The 13,282-nt window shown below is 32.9% G+C and overlaps 1 protein-coding gene across 1 annotated transcript; it reads right to left on the bottom strand.

Moving 5' to 3' along the window:
- Positions 1-2,178: 2,178 nt before the first annotated feature.
- On the bottom strand, positions 2,179-3,880 carry LOC108375965 (uncharacterized; the record flags this gene model as incomplete). The annotated part of the gene is made up of 1 exon (XM_017632126.1): positions 2,179-3,880. A coding segment is annotated over exon 1 (725 nt), but the record flags the coding sequence as incomplete, so codon positions are not given.
- Between the last annotated feature and the right edge of the window lie 9,402 nt (positions 3,881-13,282).

The following is a 13,282-nucleotide window of genomic DNA, read 5'->3' as shown; positions in this document are numbered from 1 at the left end:
ACCTTGGAGCTTAGATGGCATATTAACTGTTAACTGAAATGCTTCTACGAATCGTAATACACTCGTAAACCAAAGACAAAACTGTCCAACTTTGATGAAGATAAATGATTACCAGAAACTTTCAGATTCTGGTGACAGATCAGGGTTGCCGTGATTCGGATCCATGATCGAATCAATTTCGATTCGAAATTTCTTTTTGAGATTACGGCATTCGGTAGCGAGTTCGCTGATTTAGCCCAGTAAGCACAGAAAAAAGCGTCGCTTCGTCGAGTTGGCGACAGGTAAACGGAGTACGCGTGCTACAGTGCAGCCATACTTACTTTGAGTAAGTTTTATACTTTCTATGAGTATAACGACCCGTAGGACCTTACTCGTTAATCCCCTACTCAGTCCACAGTAGCACTTGTTGGCAAGGGTGATTCTGAATTGAATTTCGATGCTGACATTATTATCGGTGTCAATGCTGGTTCCCAAGTAAACGAAATTCTCAATTTTCTCGAAATTATAACTGTCAACAGTGACGTGGGTGACAATGTGCGAATGCATAGACTGTTTGTTTGAAGACAGGAGATACTTCATCGACCAGAAGAGACTTTGCCGTTCATGATTTACGTAGATTATTTCTTTGCATCAGAATTTGAGAAATTTTCTCGGGGTATTTTAATTTAAAACCTAATATCTCGTAACGGAAAGTTATTCAAACAAATTGAATAAAAATTCCCTTATTGTAGCAGAGGGTGCATGTTTGAAAAAACTAAAAAAAAAATTTCACCTTGCTAACTATATTATACAGAAACACAAGTTCAAACTAAGGTGAAATTCGATTGCCTGTTCATTCAGAATCTAAAAAATACGTGACGGAGTAATATGGATACGGGGATAATGATCAGCGATCAGCTTAATGTACAAAAAATAAATCTAAAAATAGCTAAATCAAAATTTCAGTTATGTCTAAAAAAAATACAGCAGCTTAAGAGAAAGTTTTGAGATGATTCCCCCTTACTGTTCTATAAAAATCTGCGTCAATATGATATTTAGCTCCATCACGTGAAAACCAATAGTTTAGTATCCTCCCAATGCACTCACCAAAGAGAGCCATTCTTTACCCGGCCAACTTATCTGCAACGCGATTCCCTGCAATATCAATATGGTCTGCTAATCAAATAGGCCTGACTGCGGAAAATTCTCGTACCAACGTCCAGCAGTTTAACAGACATTCGACTGCTTCCTTAATGCCAGCTCTGTCTGGTAAATAATACAATGACAAGGAAAAGCTTCAATTAAAGGTTGATGAATAGCGCCCTGCATACAAAAAACCATCCACTGACACTTCCATCAAGCTTCAACCCATCCGTGTAGAAATTAACCGGTGTCACCTTGCAACTACTGCTTCCTGCTCGCTCATTCCTAAAGGAAATGTGAGTGGCGAAAGAGCTAAAAAAAAAGAAGTCTAACGCAGAAATCGGACAATGTCCAAGCTTCAGAAACCGTTCTTTCGAGTTTTCTAATGAGGGAAAATACAAACATGTGCTATACGTCTGTATTTCATAATCGCAAATTATACATTTCGATGCAGATGAATTTGAATTTTTGTATACATACACACTAGGAGTGCATATTTTTTAAATGAGCATTCGCCGAAGTAAAATATCATGACAGCATTTGCCTTTAAAAATCGCATTAAACATTTTAGCACTATTTACATTTGAAGTTAATATTTTGAGCACAAATTAAATGCTAAAAAATCGAATTCATTTTAAGAAAAAAGCTAGAAGCTGAACCCAAAAAAAAAAAGATAAATGTAGCTAAAATGGCAACACTGTCAGCGATTAAATTAAACCTCATATATGTATGTATATTATCCACAAACTTCTCAAAAATACACTTTGATATGTTCGAAATCCTTACTTAAACCACAAAGCCATCTATCAACTCCCTCCTATCCTGTGCGAAGGTTTGTTCGGACAAAATTTTTTCTTTTTATTTAATTTATTTTTGTTTAAGATCCTGAGAGTAAAGAGCAAATAACGGTCAAGGGCCATGCCACGTTTTTCCTTTATTTAGCGATAGTTTATTTCAATTCAGATTTCGGAATGATTACGTCTAATTTTATTTCCAACGATTTTGTAGCTGTAACTAACTAAATACTATATTAGAAATAAAGTTCGATCCACTTACGTTTCATCAGCAACATGACTGCTCACGACGACTGCGCCTGCATCACCTGTCGTTGGCTTTGGCGAAAATTGACTTGTTTCCGTACCGCCAGAGGTAGATATGATAACAACATTGTTGACAGCAACGCTTGGCTGTGCCGATGTAACAATATAACTGGCAGTATCGGCACAAATTTCCATTGGTGGTAAATACCATTTGGTTTGTGAACCGCTACTTGCGTAAAAATCCGTTGTACTGCAATGTTTCTTGCTTTTTGGTTGCACATCGCCTGCAACAACCGCCACAATAGTTGCTGGAATTTCCATATCTTTCGAGTTGGCTGCGGTCGCTATTGCTGTTGCACCGGAACCACTATCATCTGCGGCTGTAATTTCCAATACAGTTGCCGGCAATGATTCTTCCAATGTTGTATCGAATTCATTTACCGAAGCGCGACCACTGTCCGTTGCCGGAATATCCTGCTGTTCGTGTAACAGTTGCTGCGAATTAATAATTAGTGTTTGACCTGCCTGCTGTGACTGTTCGGTCGCACAAGTGCCGTTAGCAACAATGTTATCGCCACCCACTAGTATCACGTTGGCGGTGATTGCGAGGTTGGCGGCATCATTTTTGATGTTAGTGTTGTTGGCATTGTGACTGTTGGGGTGGTTGAATATGTGAATGCTGGGCGAAGTGTCTGCGTCGTTTGGACTCGGCTGCTGCTGCTGCTGCATTGTTGTAGACATTTTTCGAGTGTTGCTATTTGAGTTCACTTGCTGTATTTAGTTGTTGTTTTAACACCGATTTTTGTGTTTGTTATAACAAGTGCGACAGCTTAACTTAGTTATGTATGCAGGTATGTACATATATAGATTCTTAGAAGAGCATAACAATGCTGGAATACAAAGCCCCTGGGCTAACAAACGCTGTGAAGGCGGAGGTTGAATGGCTTTCGCAAAAAGTTGTACTGTATTTCGCAAGAGGGTGGCAGAATTTGTGGGTTCGTTAGATAGAAATTTTGTTTTGCAATCTATTGATTTTGCAACTTTTCACACTGTTGTGCAACAGAATTCTGCACTGCGTCAACTAATTCACTGACGCTTGTGTTGCGCTGGTTTGACAATTTTTTTTTTTGCTGATTGTGGTAAACAAATATGTACATACACACAAACTTAACTATACACTTGGCACAATCGGATACAGCGTCGGAAATAGCTATGCACTTTGACATTTCCGTGGCAAGGACGACAGCTGCGTAGCGTTGGTTTTCGTTTTTATTATTGTACCTATTTTTATTTTATTTTTTTTTTTCAAAGATACACAAAAGGCCGTGGCTGGCAGTTGTACTTGCCGTGGGCTTAAAAGCGCTGGTAGATACACACACACATATGTATGTACATACATATATAAAAAACTTTGTATATAAATCACTTTTCGTTAATTGACTTTGAATTCATAAAATTTGCACTAAAATTTGTTGAATAATTTTCTTAAATACCATTCGATTTGCTCCCGTGCGTAGGTACGTGTCGCGTCATTCTCTTCTTACTAAGCTGTATACAAACACTTCAGAAAAATTCTTTTGCGTTCTTTTTGTACACTCAGCTTTGCTCCTTTTATTTTGTTTGCTTTGTCTTAAATCACAATTTACTCAAATACTGGTTTTCTTGCTTTTAATTTACTTATATTTGCTGCTCTTCAGCATCGCCAAATAAAAAATAGATCCGCTAGCCGCCGCGCGTCCAATTCAAGCGTCATAAGTTAAAAACAACAAGAAATAAACTGCAAAACACACCAAAAGTTTATATCCATACAGGGGGATTGTTGTTGGCGCCCCAAATGCAACATGTTTCGCCTGCAACATGTTGGTCGCACACGTTCTGTGAAACGATAAACGAAGTGCTTAGATAAGCAAATTCAACGTATCCACTAACGCGCATACGTACATACATACATATATCCATACATATTAAAATTTCTAGATATGAGTTTGTATACGAAGCGTGTTGGCGCTCGTTTCGCCTGCAAACAATTTTGCACCCACCTAAGCTCTGCAAACAAAGTTGCCGGGTATGCTCCACAAACAGTGTGACCATGTAAGTTCTTTTGAGGCTAGATACGGGGATTTTTTGTAAACATTTTAAGCCTCTGAACAGCTCCTTGTCTGATTTTGAATTTTCAAAATTACTTCGCATATACCTACATATGTACATATGTGAATGTTCATAAATTATTAATACCTCCGAGACCAGTTAATCCTTAACGGAACCTATTATATTTTACAGGGAAATTCTGGCTTAGATCTTTGTCTTTCTAAAGACAAATGAAAAGCAAATCGCTACATAGTTCGATAGACTTTTGTTATTGCAGCATACAATTCTTTGAAAACCTTAGCTATTCTAGTCTATTATGAGAGATAGCATTTGTATATCATTTAGCTCGAGTCGGTCCAACATCGTAGTGGCCGAGTGAACAAAGCACTGGCGTGCCATTCGAGATATCCTCGGAAAGTGGAATTTTCTGTTTTTTATTTAAATTTTTTTAATGTTTTTTAATTACTAGATTTTTTTGTTGAAAAAAAAAATATATATATATATATTTTTTAATTTCATTTAAGTTTTACCAAGTTTTTTTGAAATTTTTTCTTTTTTAATAATTTTTTTTTCTTTCTTTAATTAATTTTCTTTTAACTTATAGATGGTATTATTTTGGATTTCGTGCTCAAAAAAGAAAAATATTTTGTTTTTAATTTCATAAAATTTTAGAAAATGATTTTATTTTATGTAGGCTGAGTTTCACCAGATTAATTTAAGTGAAAACTGCATTAATTTTCAAATCTTTGATTTCACCAATCAATTATAACTTGTTTTTAATTTTGATTTAAGTGACCCATGCTCTTCACTTAAATAAAAATTAATATAGAATAACCACACTCATAGATGCTACACGTTTAATCAGCTGATCAATGTTATTAAAACTGAAAAAAAAAATTAATGAGATTTAAATAAAAAATTAGACTAAAGTTATATGAGTTTGGTGAAACGCAGCCTTAATTAAGTTTTCTTTTAATTTTTAGATATATTTTTATATAAATTTTTTTATTACATTTTAATTTTTAAGTACTATTTTCTCCCTTGGTTCAATTTTATTGTTTTCAATTTAATTTTAAGATTTTATTGTTTTAAAAAGAAAAAAATTGTTTTAATTCAATTTAATTTTTAAAAATATTTTATATTTATTTTATTTTAGTTTATTTATTTGTTTTGTTAGTTTGGTTTATAATTTGAATTTCTCAGCAAAAACGACACTTATAAAATTACCTAGTACTAAAAACCTCTCTGAACTGATTTAGCTACGGGGTCAACCCTTCTTCGTTACTTTAATTTAAAAAAAACTAGTTTGCTTTCCTTGGCCAAATCATATANAACATTGTTTTAATTCAATTTAATTTTTAAAAATATTTTTAGTTATATTTATTTTATTTTATGTTATTCATTTGTTTTGTTAGTTTGGTTTATAATTTTAATTTCTCAGCGAAAACGACTGTTATAAAATTACCTAGTGCTAAAAACCTCTTTGAACTGATTTAGCTACGGGATCAACCCTTCTTCATTACTTTAATTTAAAAAAAACTAGTTTGCTTTCCTTGGCCAAATCATATATTTTTTTCTATCTTACATAATGACATAACCTACGCTTATGTAGTTGGATGAGCGATAATTTTTGTTTGAAAAATGTTGAAATGTGTTCATCTATTTCTAACTTCTTTAGCAAATTTAGCTTTGTCATCTGGTCACACTGCTCAAAAATGTTGTAGTTTGTCGGCATTTTTGTTTGTGGATTGCATGTTTGGGGCGATTTAAAAATATTGTACGATCCACAATGTATACATCGAGCTTGTTCGCTTTGAACATAATTTTATGGTATGTTTTTAAGCGTTGCCGTGTTGCCGTATGGACATAATTATTCCATATTTCGTATATTTATATAACAATATTTTCAACGTGTTTAGTAAATTAATAGATTTATATTTCTTACTGGAAATAAAATTCAATATTCATTACATTGCTGCTTCGTTTTTGTGTTAAGAGTGATGCTAATGACTTCAGCAGGAATCACACGATTTGCACGGTCAATAAAATCTTTCCAAACAACAACACTCTGTAAATGTGAAAACGTAAAAATCTGTAAAAATATGCAATTCCGTGATCCTTGATTTAGGCTACAGCGCCAAATAACAAAAATAAGATGATAAAGTAATAACTTGTTTTTAGAGCTTGCGCGATTTTACAGGGACTTAATCTTTAAGCGAATTTGTTAATCTGTCAAACCGTCGTTTTCAGTGTTACAATATGCCATACTCTCCATCTTGCATTTGCAACCTTTCAACAAACGGAAAATCGATTTAAAAAAAATAATTTTTTTGGTAGGATTTTGTTGATTTGTAGAAGACATTTTGTTAAAAAGGTATTTTGATCTGGCAAACCTTATGCGCTGTTGTATTTCTTGAATGGAACTCATTCTAAAAAGCCTATAAATATGCAAGGAAATGTTAAATACTACAGTAGCTACACAGTGAAGGCTTATTAAAAAGTGACGCTAAAAAATATTTATTATTTCGGTTCAATATGACCGTTTTCACATTAGCAGACATGCCGTTTTAATTTTTTTTTGGTTTTTTGTGATTTTTTTTTAATTTTCATTGTTATAAAGTATTGTTTTTTTTTGTTTTTACATTTTATTTTTTATAAAATTACCTTAATTTCAGTGACAAAAAGAAATAAACTTCCAAGTTAAGTTGTTTTAAAAACATTATTTCAGAACGAATAACAGACCTATATTTTTTTTTTTGTTTTTTTATAGTGATTCTCTTTTATCAAAGAATGCCTTGTCTTCAGTGACATCCCATCTTATTGCAAAGTCATTTCATCCCATGCACATATGTATGTGTGTATGTATGTACAGAGGCTCAAACAAATGACCACGTGTTGTTTTTTTTATATTCGTAATGTTTTTCTAGCTATTTTTTTTTTTTNGAAAATATTGAAATATGTTCATCTATTTCTAACTTCTTTAGCAAATTTAGCTTTGGCATCTGGTCACACTGCTCGAAAATGTTGTCGCTTGTCGGCATTTTTGTTTGTGGATTGCATGTTTGTGGCGGTTTAAAAAATATTGTACGATCCACAATGTATACATCGAGCTTGTTCGCTTTGAACATAACTTTATCGTATGTTTTTAAGCGTTGCCGTGTTGCCGTATGGGAATAATTCTTCCATATTTGGTATATTTATATACCAAATTCAACGTAGTAAACTTCTTTAGTAAATTAGTTGATTTATATTTCTTGCTGGAAATAAAATTTAAAACGAAACAAATTCAATATTCATTACATTGTTGCTTCGTTTTTGTGTTAAGAGTGACGCTAATGGCTTTAGCAGGGATCACACGATTTTCACATTTGGACAGTTTAGCAGTGACAGTGTGATGTTGGCTAGAAATGTTTATCGAGAATGGGTGCCGGTTAATAAAGTCTTTCCAAACAACAACGCCCTGTAAATATGAAAACGTAAAAATCTGTTGAAGTTTACAAATCCTGTGATCCTTGATTCAGGCTACAGCGCCAAATAACAAAAAGAAGACGATAAAGTAATAACTTGTTTTTAGAGCTTGCGCGATATTACAGGGATCTAAGCTTTGAGCGAATTTGTTAATCTGTCAAACTGTCGTTTTCAGTGTTTGGGGTAAGAAAAAGAATTACCATATGCCATACTCTACATCTTGTATTTGCAACCTTTCAACAAACGGAAAATCGATTTTTAAAAAGAAAAATTTTTGGGAGGATTTTGTTGAATTGTAGAGGACATTTTGTTAAAAAGGTATTTTGATCTGGCAAACCTTATGCGTTGCTGTATTTCTTGAATTGAACTAATTTTTAAAAGCCTATAAATATGCAAGGAAATCTTAAATACGACAGTAGCTGCACAGTGAAGGCTTATTAAAAAGTTACGCTAAAAATATGTATTATTTAGGTTCAATATGACCGTTTTCACATTAGCAGACATACCGTCTTAATTTTTCTTTGTTTTTTGTGATTTTTTTTTTAATTTTCATTGTTATCAAATATTGTTTTTTCTTGTTTTTAAATTATATTTTCTTTTGGTTTTTACGTTTTATTTTTATTTTTTATTGTTTTTTATAAAATTACCTTAATTTCAGTGACAAAAAGAAATAAACTTCGAAGTTAAGTTGTTTTAAAATCATTATTTCAGAACGAAAAACGGACTCAGAATTTTTTTTTTGTTTTTTATAGTGATTCTCTTTTATCAAAGAATGCCTTGTCTTCAGTGACATCCCATCTTATTGCAAAGTCATTTCATCCCATGTACATATGTATGTATGTATGTATGTACAAAGACTCAAACAAATGACCACGCGTTGTTTTTTTTATATTCGTAATGTTTTTCTAGCTATTTTTTTTTTTTGGAATTTTATTATAAAAATACCGTCCAAGCTTTATTTAAAACCATATAAATCACTATTTCATAATTTATACAAAATTTAGGAAAATTCAACAAATTTTCATTAAAATTTCAACTTTTTTAATTAGATTTCCTAGAAAGATTCTGAGTATGCAGTTTTGTTACGGTTGATGTTTTAGAATATTTTTTGTCCAGGATGTTTCGGTTTTCGTCTATATAAAAATAAAGTGTGTATTCGTTATATGGAAGCAAATGGGACAAAAAAATTCTAAAAAATCAACCGTAATTTTTAGCCATTTGAAACTTGTACTTTATTCTACTAGAATTCAATGCATACTCAGAATCTTTCTAGGAAATCTAATTAAAAAAGTTAGAAATTTTTACGAACTTTTTTTTAATTTTTTTTTTAATATTGCACGAACTTTGAAATTTGTATTTACACAGTGCAAACAACAAAATAGTTATTCAAGGAAAGAAACCCCCACTTTTTGAGTTTCTAGCTTAAAATCAGGGCTTGAATTCCCCTGAGGATTTGTAATATCTATCTATTATAGGCCGTTATATGATATTGAAAAATAATAAAACGGTTTTTAGTAGGAAAATAGCTTCTAAATATTTAAGTTTTTAACATTTTAATTTACGACACTGCAGCAATCGGAAGCCGATTAACTCCTTATGCACATATAATTATTTTCTATAGAATGTACTACTGATTGCTGACACGGTAGATAAAATTATACACGAATTCCAACCTAATGTATGGAAAGTACTTATAAACCAAGGGCTATTCTAATTGCATAGTACATACTGCAGTTAAAAACGTTACTTCCCGACCGAGAACTTACATCTATGCACAATATAAATATGTCTGTAAAAGGATAAGACTTTTCTAAGTTCTACTTTGGTCACCAAAATCTTCTAACGAAAGCCAGTGGGGCGTAAAATTTTACAATATGGAAAAGTAACAGATGCAACCCTTATTTTATACAGAGAAATCGAGGAAAAAACATGATGCACATATAATTCGTTTGGTATGTTTTCTTTTGTCTTGCATTGTTAATCTCATATGCATACAATAGACCGGTAGGGTTCCCACATCATTCATTTAAATTTTTTATTGGCAAGTGATGTGGACCCGGGCCACTGGTCCCTCCTCCAGTCCGACCATGTGCCGTGCGAATACCATTTGTTTTGGTCCCTCAGCCTTGCAAATTAATTGCTTCTCATCATTTCTTTTTCATCTTTAATTTTTCATCTGTCGCACAGTGTCGAAAATGAATTATTTTTGTGATAAAATCGCATATCTCGAGTACAAGAAATGATAGCGAAATAAATGAAACGGTAGTTTATACATATATGATGATAAAAAAATTACCTTGACCTTTTAAGTGACCTTAAATAGTAGAAGCTTTCAATTTTCCTTTTTTTTTATATTGTAAACACATAACTTTGCTGTTCTTGTGCCAAGAGCTGAAAAATATATTTGTATTAAATTTTTTTAAATTTCATTGCATGCTGCTTTTAGGTAGGTAAAAAAATGAAACAATTTTACTTTTGAAGCTACTAGCCAATGTAAAACGCCGTAATTGAATTTTTTGCCGAATCTTAAAAAATACGAAATTTATTTGCATCTTTAGAATGACCCTAAAAGTTCATATTTACGCTCATACCACATACATATGTAATCCTTAGCCAATTTAAAAAGTGGTTTGCTGTCTTTTGAAATTGTAAATTGCTAAAAGGGGGTATTTTGCATTGAAGCAAGAACTACCCTAAAGTACAATTCTTAGGCTCTTGAACTAAGACAATTACATACTTACTTATGTAGATATGGATTTACGTAAATATGCACACATGTATGTAAGTGCATACAAGCATAATTAAAAACGCGCAATTAATAGATCCTTTGAAAGCTTTTTTTAATTGCTATATATGCCAGTGTGTTAGTACTGCTTGGCTTTGTTATGTCATATATATATATGTGCGTGCACATGTGCCTAAACCTACATATATACATACAAGATAGACGGTTGCGTTAATCCGGATTAAGTCTTGCAGCTTATCCTCTAAATTAATGCCTATAGTGCAGGTAAGCAAACAAAACAAAGTTTGACGTCTGAGGTAGCCGAGTGATTAGAGCTACGTACTACAATTCCGTAGGATCCAAGTTCGAGCGGCTGCTAACGATTTTTTATGTTGATTATTTTATTTTTTATTTGATTCATATATTTTATTTTATTTTACTTTACATTATTTATTTTATTAGTAATTAAAATTTTTGAAGTTTACCTTTATTAAAAAGTACAGAACAACTAACCAACAGCAACATAAAAAAATAAAATAAAATAAACGAATAAAAAATTTAAGCGATTCGTGGGATTCGAACCCATTCTCATGCTGAGCTCGCGGCTCGTTAATCCGCATTACTGCCCTCTGCCAGGGTACAATTTCATCATTAATCCAGATCAACGTTGCCGTCTGTCTATGCTATAATTGAAAAAAAAGGAAATCTTTTGCCATTTGCAAGTGGGTATAGTCAATGTCAGCGACATTTCAGAGATTAATGCACATAATGGGGTGTCTTCAGGAGAGACACCCTTAGGCCCGCCGACTTTTCAGTCTGGATTCAGAGCCTTCGATTTATTATCATCCAGTTTCAAGTTAATTCGAATTGTCTTTACATCAATTGCAGTGTATAAAGCCAAAAGCGTGACTGTTTCTCAATGAAAAATTTTTATTGAAAAAAACGGTGGAACAATGTGAAAAAACTTGCATTTTTTCCAAGCGATTCACTGAGGATACCTGTGTTTTTTTTTGTCGCTCTTAAAAGCAACCCCAGCAACAGTAATCAACATATATATTAGGGTGGGCCCTTAAGTATCCAAATGGTGGGGGTATTGACCTACGTACAAAATAAGAACACCCAGGAAAATTTCCAAGCTGAAAAATAAAAGATTGTTTGAAAAAATTCTTTCATTTTTAATCGAAGCTGAGCAGCTATAACTCAGCGAGTCTCTGAATTTATGTGAATAAATTGCAATAATATGTAAAATTTATCAGATTTAAGTAGAAATTTTTTCGAATTTTTGCAATTTAAGAAAACTAAATTTTTTCAAACCAAAATTTTGAGAATTTTCGTGGATGTCTTTATTTTGTTCATACAAAATAAAAGGGTGCACCATTAAAAATAAAAGATGTTGATATTTTAAGGACTACCCTAATATACATATGTACATATATCGTTTCTATTGTTGTAATATCGCTCGAAATGTCGTTCTCTGGCAAGATTCACTGAATTACTAAAGGCGATGGTAAACACATTGGGTGAGCAACGTTCCACGTTTTTTTATTTTGCCTAATGGGTACACATTTCATTTTCGCCAGCGACGAGACAAAAGCAAACAAAAAAGAAATGAAAATGCAAGCACAGGTACGAACATACATACATACATACATATGTTTGTATTTTAGTGTGTGGGTGTGTACATATGTATGTCTTTAGGTGCACATATTTGTTGATTGTCCTTTCAGGAGTCTGTTTTTTTTTTTATGTTGTCCCAAAGCAGTTTACCACTCCCCCAGACCAATTTGAAACGGTAAAAATATGCCGATTTCTGGCAGTAGGTTTTTCTGTCCGCGAAGCTGTTGTGCTGTTAAGTGATGGGCGACGAGTTAATGGGAGTACTTTGGAAAGGGTTTCTCATGCTGTTTGCCTCAAAAGTGCCGAGAGAACTACAGTAAATTTGAAATGGCATCGAAGTGCTGCTGTACTTTTACACACATACATACGTATTAGAGGGCTGCATGAATTCATTCAAACTTCTAGCGAAACAGAGTACTGTTACTTCACATACAAAACACTCAGCGTTTGGAATTTTCTAAGTTATGAATATACATTTTGTTTTATATTTTCTGCCTTCAAATGGAAGAATGTGAATGAATGAATGAAAAATATTCAAATCATTCAAATTTATTTCGGTAAAAGTTTTTTTCTACAAACAAGTTTTTTCGTAAATAATAGGAGCTCAGCAATACATACATACATACATATGTATGTTTGTACATATGTGCATAGAAAAAAATTTTTGGATATTCATACAAAAAATTGTCATTTATTTCAATTAATTTTATTTTCACTTCGTTTGAATATTGTAATGTCGACACAAATATCAGAACAGCTATTCACTCAAATTCAAAAAAATTTTAAGCCAAAATTATTCATTCGTTTTGTCTATGAATAATTCATAAGCCGTTTTGAATGCATTCATGCAGCCCTCTAATACGTATGTATCTGTGTTATGTCCCTGCACGAAAAACCGCGGACTAGCGAACGAAATTTCTAGTTCCATACTATATCTTTATCGGCAAAAACGAAACAGTCCAATAGTAACTAGATTCCCCACCAGCCCAAAATCAACGAAATTTGGTGCTTTTAAAAAACTAGTATTTTATTTCACTTTTTCCTATTAGAAATCTATATCTAAAATGTCGAATTTAGAGCTAGTTCGGAAATATAGATAGTACTGGGTCTAAATGTACTAAAAGCGCACCAGTTCAGAACTAGAGATTTTCCGCACAGGGGTAATGTACATACAAATGTTTGTATGCCATGTGTGCTGGAGTTTCAGCGCGCACAAAGAGTA

The sequence above is a fragment of the Rhagoletis zephyria genome, unplaced genomic scaffold, assembly GCF_001687245.7.
Source record: "Rhagoletis zephyria isolate East Lansing unplaced genomic scaffold, Rhagoletis_zephyria_1.1 Rzeph_scaffold_09698, whole genome shotgun sequence".
NCBI lineage: Eukaryota > Metazoa > Arthropoda > Insecta > Diptera > Tephritidae > Rhagoletis > Rhagoletis zephyria.
The sequence above is the reverse complement of the archived record's forward strand: the minus strand, read 5'-3'. Positions and strand labels throughout refer to the sequence as shown.